The 10,383-nt window shown below is 35.8% G+C and overlaps 2 protein-coding genes across 2 annotated transcripts; both read right to left on the bottom strand.

The window, feature by feature from the left end:
• Positions 1-3,280: 3,280 nt before the first annotated feature.
• Positions 3,281-4,309, bottom strand: LOC145685431 (uncharacterized). The gene has a single exon (XM_081757825.1). It carries the CDS (start codon positions 4,307-4,309, stop codon positions 3,281-3,283), a length of 1,029 nt encoding a protein of 342 aa, XP_081613951.1.
• A 93-nt stretch (positions 4,310-4,402) lies between these two features.
• Positions 4,403-5,659, bottom strand: LOC145685430 (uncharacterized). The gene has a single exon (XM_081757824.1). It carries the CDS (start codon positions 5,657-5,659, stop codon positions 4,403-4,405), a length of 1,257 nt encoding a protein of 418 aa, XP_081613950.1.
• Between the last annotated feature and the right edge of the window lie 4,724 nt (positions 5,660-10,383).

Raw genomic sequence — 10,383 nt, 5'->3', positions numbered from 1 at the left:
ATTTCCAGCGTCAATATAACATACACAATAATTCGACATCATTGAGGCTTACTAAACAGTTTGATGATTTAAGTTTTGAACCATCCTGTACACATTAGGTTAAGTATGGAATGTAATATTGCAATGTACATATGAAGAATAGAAGGAAGTACGTGGATGTATTACAATATAGAGTTATTTCCATGAAGGAAATTGTTCACCATGGCAAAAGTGCACATATTTACATGAAACATAGTCACAAAATCTTGAAGTGGTTACAGTACATAATGTAAATTTATCTTATCAGTACCTGCTTTTCTGTACTAAAAAATGTACAGTCGTGTACAACAGGTGATAATGGGACGGTGCCGTGTTCGGGGAGTATGTCGGATGCACGTGTTTCCCATCCAAGGCGGAAAATCGTGTTCCGGGTCATCCTAGCCACATGGGGCTTAGCGTTGTTCTGTAACAGGAGAAAAACTTTGCGATTTAGAAGTGCTGGCTCCACAGTTTTCAGGTTTTCTTGAACACGCCTCAATTACTAACAGTACACAGTTACATTGATGCTCTGATCAGCTGGTAACAGTTCCAGATGCACGATGCCGCGAGCAGTTCACCAATCACACAGAAGAATCTTCTGGTGCAGTGCTGGAATCAGCTGTTTGGAACCAGTTCACAGGATGCTAACTAATGATGATAGGACCGTGGAGCTTCGTACAGGACGCACTTCTCATCACATGTAAACACCCTGTCCAAAAAATGGCTCATTCCTCAGACGAGACAGCACAGAAACACAGGTGTTTGCTCGCGTTGCCTTCTGGTCCGGAGTAAAATCATGTGGACCCGTCGACCCAACTTGTAGTACTTCCCAAGCTGATGGAGATGGTTTCTCCGCCAAGCTGCCGAATGATTTCTCCACTCATACTGAATTGTAGTCCCAGTTCCTCACATGTCTGGCCATTGTTCTCAATTGCTGCCTGAAGATCTTCATTTTGTACATGTGTTGGACTTCCGGCACGTGGTGCATCTTCGAGTGTTTCGTCACCGTCCTTAACTTGTTAAATCACTGCTGCACTCTCCGCGTAGTTATGACATCCTCACCAAAGGCCTGGCATATTTTCTGTCCCGCTGCAGCAGCGTTACAGCATACACGCCCTTATTACGCTCTGTAGAAGACCCATGTTCACTCTGTCCTTATGTAAGTTCACGGTGTAACTGAACTACCACACCGCTAGTATGTTGGATATACCACACCAATAACTGATCTTCGCTTTATCTCCATTGGCATTCAGCTCACGGTGTGAGAGCCAATGAACACAGACCTCCACAAAAAAGCGACAGAACTTTCTTGGTTACCTTTATAGTTAACTGCCTTTTCACCATATGTAAATAGGAGATATATACGTATGAATTTAAGAGAGCAATTTATATGTCACTTCAATGCTTTATTTGCAAAACACACACACACACATATATATATGTGCAGTAGACAAGTATAGCTTCCATTAACCATCAAACATATGTAACAATCTAAATTTATAAAATATCCAAAACTACACAACACTTCTGTTGCTAACCATGTCAAATGGATGTCTATTTAATCTGTACCTAAATACAAATAAACATTGAATAAGCTAGTGGTTTCCATATGTCTGTACGATGTAAATGGAAGAACACGTGTGCAGCATATAATTTACTGGTGTTTTTTAAATAAAATTTTTTGTGCTTATTTATTTCACATGTATTTTATCATGTCACATCTGCTTTTACAAAGAAAAATACTTTACCAAGAGTCCTTATACATATATATTTGGTGTTTACTCCTCTTCCCTTGGGACATCTTCTCATAGAACAACAGTACACTTGTATGGTCTTAAATTCTGCTTTAATATTACTGTACGTTTGTCTTAAACACCATTCTGAAACTACTACAATTTTCTCACATTTACACTGAAATGATAATAGTCACTAGATATATTTAATTTTGAATACAGTTGCTTTGTATTGAGGTTATATATTCTCTTGACGACAGTGCAAGACGTTGTGAAACAAAGCATTTTCATCATTGAGTTCCTCCTATTGCCCTTATTATGGGCTATCCAAGCACTTAGATGACCTTGTCGATGTTGGTTAACTTTAAACAGTTCAAGTCATCCACTTCTTGACACTGTTGCTGCATATCTACCTACTTGATACTAATTTCAGCCACAATAAATTGTGTTTCACTACAGCAGCAGCCATGCAGTATTTTTCTATTAGTTTTTAACCATTACTGCAGTTTTTTTTCTTTCTTTTTCTTTTTTTTTGTAAATAAATCACTGTATCAATGAACTTCCAAGAAGTCACAGGTTTAATATAAATTTTACTAAAACGTCGCATTTTTATTATTTACCTGTGTATGCAGTGCATATATCCCCCCTCACCTGAAAGCATTTTCAAAGAGGGCAATTGTCCATCGATCTTTACATTTTGACCTATTTCCAATACTAAAGTCCTGTGATCCTCTTTTTTTTCTTGGCTATAATATTCAGAGTATAGTTTAAGTAAAAGCATTGTAATGAGTTTTAACGATGTTTGTAATTAATTTAAACCACATAGTGAATATTAATTAAAAATGGCTACTTACCATGAATCCTCCCTTGGAAAACCTAAATATTTTTCATATGTTTCGGAACTCGCAGCTTGTTCGGAAGGAACCAGCTACGAGTTCCAAAACGTATGAAAAATATTTAGGCATTCCAAGGGAGGATTCATGGTAAGTAGCCAATCTTTTGTTAATTAAGAATCATCCTCTCTTGCGCTCATGTAATTATATAGTGAATATTTTAGGGAAGAAAGAAGATAACCGGATTGCAGTCTATAAATTGGTTAACATGTGAAGATCGATGGAACATTACCTGCTTCGAAAATGCTCTCAGATGAAGGGCGAAATATCAGCAAACTATACACAAGTAAATAATAAAAAAGCCACTTTTTAGTAGTTTCGAAATAGTAGTAAGTATATAAAGATATACAGTAAGAAACCTTGTAAGAAGGATGATAGAATACACTTAAAATTAATTAACATCGACAAGATCTTCTGTGTGAGTTGACAACCCATGGAAAGGACGATATGACTTCATTAAAATATTGATGCTTAATAATATGAATTACAGGTATGAAATATGATTACTTAGTAACACCATTACATAATTATTCATAAGTATATACTGTATACAGAATGATAACACTGATAATTTTGAGTTTCTTTTATGTTTACACAACAACCAGTTTACAAGATTCACCAATTTCAAACTGTTTTCTAATCAATTGGCCATCGAAGTGTAATGTATTTTACACCATCAGTCATCACTGTGTAAGTGTGTGGCAGTGGTGTTAACAGCTCATCATACTTTACAAACAGATGGTTATTTGTTACACAGACCTCGTAAGCAAAAACATGTTCATAGAAGGCAATCGTGTCCAAAGCTACACAGGAAAAAATTATATCATCATCATGAATTATAATGTCTTTTACTTGACCAAAAACAGGAAGTCCATTGGATTCATCAATGTCAAGTGCAATTGTAGAAGACAAAGAAAAGGTATGGCCCTTCACTTTAACCTTTGTAACAGACATAAGGTCTGCTTCAGGGTGTAATGCATACCTCTGCTTAACCTCTATTGCTGTATCACTGTTAAACCTCCTCTTTTTTCCATGAGAAATGTGATGTGTCAAATTGTTATTAAGAAGTAAGTCATTAACGAGTAATTGATTTCGTATTGCAATTGATTTGCAGACATTTACCCTGCTGTGTGAGACATTAGCCATGAACTTTGAAATTCTATGTCTTGCTTCAAATCTCATGGTCCATATTTGGTTCAGTGGTCCAAATTTTTTCATCATTGCAGGGTAGTGGGTGAGGAAATGAAACTTTGGTTTCAAATGACATTTTGTCAATGAACAGTACATTTCATTGAACTCTGCTATCAAAGTTTGTAGTTGAATCACAGTATCATCATAAACCCTGTTATTTAGAAGTCTTTCTGTAATTTTGCGTAATTGAATATACAACAGCCAAACATAATGGTTAGTGGGTACGTAATATCCCACCAATAGGCCAAAGTACCTCACCAAAATAAGCATTTCGTGAGCTGACGTCTTTATGTTTATGTTCCCCCCATCAATCTGAATAGAGTTTGTAGGTTTTGAATTGGAATCTGGACCATAATTAAAGTTAGCAAGGTTCATTTGCAAAGTCTCAATGGTAATTGCTTTACTTTCTTGTACCAAATAATTGACAATGAATGACATTACATAACGACAGCAACCTTCAAACCAATCATGCATTATGTCGACAGCAACATTGTTAAACAGGTCAAACCCTTCAAGGTTTAACCACACACATTTCTCCTTTATGCCAGTCTTAGATACATCATTTACCTACAACTGATCTTCATATGTCAGAACACTCCTGAGCAAAGTGGGAACCTCTGTGGTTAATTTTTGTAATTCGTTCGTATTTGCATTGCATATCCTGCAACAGTGATTACCAACAAAATTTGAAACAAAACCCAGAATACTGTTCAACCCTAAATTGTCACCAGTTATAGCAGGAACAATGAATTTTACAACACCTTTAAAACAGCTTGTTGATACCTGTACGCCAGTTTTTCTTAGGAAATTCAGTTCATCTATTACCTTTTGAAGCGTAACTGCATTTCCAAATTTTGTTCTGTCAGCTGAATGAAATAAAGATACAAGGAAAATATTCTTCAACTGTGACACATAGTAAGGGGGCAGAAGTGGAAGTGAAAGATATATAGCACCTAATTTATGAATTCCAGCATGTGACCCCAGTGCGTTCTCAATTTCAACATCATCAAAGAAAATAATAACAGGTACTACTAATGTATGTCTTGAGTATTCTTGTGAAGGCTGCATGTTCTTCCATACAGAACCATGAATTATGTTCAAAAGAGGACTGCCATTGTCTTCACAGTTATTCAAATATTGCAAGTAGTTCAATGTTTCACGTATAAATGAGTCCTTACTGAAAAGTTTTTGTAATAATACTCGCAATGGAATCATTTGCATAGTACAAGGAACAGATTCTATGTTGCTACCACAAGCCGTGTGTCTTCTTTCCATGCGTTCCCCAATTAAAACTTCCTGTGGACTAATGTATGTGCCTAATACCTCAAAATATTGTAAACGCTTGTAATCTGTTTCAAACCCGTTTAGAGGTTCTATTGAGAGAACTTCTTCAAGAGCTAATTGAAACTTACCAGGCAACTCTTCTACACCTGCGTGCTCTAAAACCATTGCTTGTAAAGATCTCTTCACATTGTGACTAAATAAGGATTTCATTCCATCAACCACAACTTGTACATGTGAACGGCTAAAAGTTGAATGTGCATACAGTTTAGAAATGAATTTACTCATATGATCCTCCACTACATTTTGTACTGTATCGTTTGTGACAACTTGACTACTTTTCTCTACAACAGGCTGTGACAAATTACCACGTGACTGCAATACAGTTACATCACTGTCTGCTAACAATACACTACTACTCCTATTACTACATTGCTTTTTATTTTTATGTACATTGGATATGTGTCTTTGCAGTGATCTATTATATGAAAAATACCTGTAACAACCCTCATGTATACAAGGAAACATGGTACCTCTTGCCATATTTTTGCACACATTTCTTGTATGATATTGAATATCAGATGGACGATTGAAATTCTTTTTACATGCAAAACAGGTTAACATTATGTATCTTTATTGTGGTTCACTTATGCCTAAATCAGACATGAGACACCGAACACGTTGAGTCATTCTATCATGAACTGTTTTAATACCATAAAATCCCCTTTGCATTAACAACCAGACACTTTCTGACTCCTCAGGATACCTAGCACTAGTAGCATGAAAGATTTTGAAACATGTGTCAACAGCGCTTTGTAATGAATTGAATTTGTACAAAGTGTTCTCGACGACGACATAGGAGCATGTAACTGACGTTATGTCCTCACCCACAAGAACAACCAAAGGCTGAAATGTAGCCCCCAGTTTTTGTAGTTTTTCTTTCCTCTGTTGAATTGTGTTCTGCAGGTGACTGTCAGATGTAATGTGTGTGATGAATCCATCACGTATTTCCAATTTTGATGGGCGCCATGTTGTCCTCTTACAGTTCCTCTTGATGGGTACCACAGATAGCAACAGTGGCAGACAAATCAGAGCAACATTTGTCTTCACGTCAGGTGAAATGTCCTTATCTGAAATCAGTAAATGGTGAATTACATGACAGGTCTCCATATAAGTGAGGTCATTTTTATGTACTATCTGTGGCACATAAATGAAAACTTAATTCACTGTTATACGAAAGCAATTAAATAAGATGGAGAGGATGCTGACTCGGTAGTAACTTCAGTTTTACACACTTTACAAGCTGTAGATGTTTTAAAACTTTTTTCAACAGTGCCAATGATATGTCTATGTAATCAGATTTGTGGACTAAGTTCTCTTCCATTCAAGACTTCCTACAAGAAGTTGCAGTGCGTAAACAAAAATAAAGGCCAATTACGCACTACTTTTAAAACCAAAAACATGTCAATATCATTATGTGGCACTTCCCGGTGTGAGGGACGCTTACTATCTACCGATTAAGCTCAATACTTTTGTTTTCTCTCAAACGTCTATATAATAGTTTATACTCTATGTCTTGCAATACTGTAAACTTTGAACTTAAAATGCGATTTTCAGCAAATTCATAATTTTCAATTTAGCTGAAACTTCGTAGAAACACGTTTCATGATGTGTACAATTAAAATCAAGCAAAAGAAAATGTTTGATTTTGCTGTCCATAAATAAAATCCGCTTAATAGAGTATCAGAGGAACTGTTCCAAAATTGCCTAATTTTCCCGTTTGCGTTGCGCACATATTTTTTGACATATTTTTTTGTATATCGCTCAAAAGAGGGGGCGCGCTCCGTTAGGTTTTATGCAAATGAGATTACACATTGAACTCGACAAGCACCATGAATTTCATCGCACTCGAGTGTGCGGAACAGAGAAACAAATCGGGTCAAATTCAAGGGACGTACCATTTCCAATGCTCAGACTGGCTTGATATGAGGCAAACCTCTCGCAAGAGAATGCCGTAGCCATGTGTCGTATTTCCGCTGAATGGTCTTCTTATAGATGAAATAAGTGGAAGCGAATGCTAGTTAGGATTTCGCCCATTCTACACCATATCTTAAAAAAAAAACATTGTTCGAAGAAACAAAATGATCATTGCACTAGAGTAACACGTGCTATTGAAAGGTACAAAATGATTTATTCATTACCGGAGCTGTAGTACAAGGTTTTCCTTACTCCCAGTACCGCTCAGGCAGTTGAGGTGATTATTATGTACGACGTAATGTATTATACAAAAGTACTTGTACATAAGTATGCAAAAGGGTTTAATTGCCGATTTCCTCATCCTCTGACGAATGGTTCATCGATATCGCTCAAGAGCCTAGATTCGTCTTCTTGTGAATAAAATAGTCTTCTTGTGGATGTCTTCGGACGTGCTACATTTCTTTGCCCATTCCTAAGTACCAAATAATGAGCATGACATGGACACAACATCCAACTCTCCATGTTTCATTTGCACATTGACAAAACTATCCTATAATGCAATCGTCCCCACCCGACCAAGATCGCATAAAACGAAAATGCAGTACTTTAACCGATTACTGCGCCTTGAGTGGATATGCGCACGAACAACGTAAGGTGTTTGATTCATATAAAGCCACTCTGAGCATATGACTTTGACCCGATTTGTTTCTCTGTTCCGCAGGCTCGAGTGTGATGAAACTCATAGTGCTTGTAGAGTTCAACGTGTAGTCTCACTTCCATCAACCTTCAACGGAGCACGCCCCTTCTTTTGGGCAATATACAAAATATATGTCAAAAATATGCACGTCTTATGGGCATTTTCATTGTATTGTTGACCCATTTTTGGTCATGTTTCACTGAGCTATGCAAACCAGTGTTTATATGTGAAGGTCTTTGACCACGACCTCTTCCCACACCAAAGTGTATGGGTGCACCGAAAACGGGAAAATTGGGCACTTTTGAAACTGCTCCTTTCCCTCTGGTCCCCTCCAATGATGTTTTAAATGGGTTTGACTAGGGTGACCAGATTCTGACAAGTGAAAATTAGGACAGAAGCATAATAATAAATGATAGCCTGTGCATCGGCAATACGTATCTCTTTGTTTCATTTCACGTTAACCTCAAGGCAATCATTCATTTTTAAGAAATCAACACATCTCCAAATACTTTCATGTCGAAATACAAGATTGTTTAAAGAATTTCAAACAATTTAATGGAGTATCAACAAAAACAATAAAAAAAGGTCACGATTGAACTATAAAGAATTTTCTCTCTGCCTATTCACAACAATGTATTTAGACAAGTAATACTACTGAAAGAAGCGCAAATACTTCACACTGCAAGTCGCAAATAGATGAATCAAATTTATTTGTACTATAATCAAATAATATCATTTGCATTATAATTAATTAGACACATAATTAATACATGCGCTTGTAGTTTATTTTTATGAACGTATAGTGAAACTTCGTTTAGGGCTAAAAATTTACTTTTTAAAATTGATTTTCAGAGCCTGGGATTATTTTAAGAAATGACAGAAAAAGACTGGCACGAGGAAACTCCAGTTAAATTGATTGGCGTCACTGCTGTGACTTGAAATAAGTGACCAATCCTGCCTTACCGACATCTCAACAAGACTTTCTCAGTAAAACCAACTGCATTACAAAACAATGGTTTGTCGATTGTTTTATTTTCCTAACAATAATTTTTTGAGCAGTGTTGAAAAAAAAAGTTTATCATTCAGAAAAAAAGTGCCTGTGATTCGATATGTTGTGAATAAAGAATGAAACATTAAAGTATTGCAAATAAATTTAATCAGGACTTTTAAAAAAAGGACAAATCTCAATTTTCTAGATGTCTTTGGAACACACAGGAAAGCTATTTGAAAAATAATACTGTACTGCGAAAATCAGTACGCCTGATCACCCTAGGTTTGACTGTATTACAAAAATAAATAGTGCTTGAAGCACTGTACTTACCATGAATAGCACAGATGTACGGTGCTGAAAGAGAATGTATTTCTTTCAAATTTCTTTTCAACTCCAACAAATGCAGAATTTTGTCTTAAAGTAGAACAATTCTGTTAAACAAATTGTCTTCAGTACCAGGGTAAAGGAAGGAGTAGTCCTCCAACAGCTGCAAAAAGAGCAACATTATTAGTAGTGAGGTATCACGATGAAATCTTAAATATGAAACAAGTGTAAAATTTCTCAGTAATGTTCCTACAGGAATGAAACATCAAGTTTTCCTATTCATTTTTCATAATAGTAATTAACGCATTAAAAGATAAGCAACCGATGTGTCAAACATAACAGGAAACGGGCAAACTTTTTTTCTTAAAAAAATTAACCATTTCTGTACATTAAAATTACCTGCTTAAGTTTCTATTTTTCTTCAATATGTTGGTAATATACTGGAACCCTTTTCTGGAAGATTGCTACGATCAACATTCAAGTTGTGCAAAGCTCATGTAGGCCATTCTAAGTTCACAGTGACTAAAACCAATCAAGTTCACATCCACTAAAAACATATGAACCTTTTGTCATGGTTCTTAAGGAAAATAAATAAATAAAATAAAAAATAAAAGACAAAATTTCACAGCACCAGCAAGCAAGTGCAAGGAGACTTCAATTTTAATCTACAGACATAGTTAATTATTTCTATGTGTCTTTTTTTTAATTTCTCACTTTCAAGTGGTTCAAGTTACCAAATTGGAAAGAGAATGAAGAAAATCAATTACAAAACTCGCATTTTTTACACAATGTTACAATTCAGCAATTTTACATATTCACAAACAACCAAATATAATAGGATAAAAGTAATGGTCAAGGAAAGTAAAATCTACGTATCAAATCAAGACCACATCGTACCTTTCTCTAGCAGAATACATGATATAAAACTGTAGTATGGAAGGGAGAGAAATAGAATATAAAATACAATTAACATAATGTATATAGCTATTAACAGTCAAAATTTTGATGCAAAAACTTTAACTAAATCTAGCTCTCACAGCTTAAAACTGTGCCTGAGCGCAATTATGGGTGGAGCTGTTTCCTTGTGATAGTGATCTGTACACATGTAAATCTTACATGTTTTCCCCCACCTCATTATTCGACCTATATGTTTTAATGAGGACAGCGTTGTATTGAAATGAACACGTGTTTTGTGAAAAATGAGACACCTCACTCAGTTGTTAAATACTTTGCAATAGTACAGTAACAGTGCACTTACCAATGTATAACCTTGTGGTG

The sequence above is a fragment of the Thermobia domestica genome, chromosome 5 (genome assembly GCF_964235325.1).
Source record: "Thermobia domestica chromosome 5, izTheDome1.hap1.1, whole genome shotgun sequence".
NCBI classification, from domain to species: Eukaryota; Metazoa; Arthropoda; class Insecta; order Zygentoma; family Lepismatidae; genus Thermobia; species Thermobia domestica.
The sequence above is the reverse complement of the archived record's forward strand: the minus strand, read 5'-3'. Positions and strand labels throughout refer to the sequence as shown.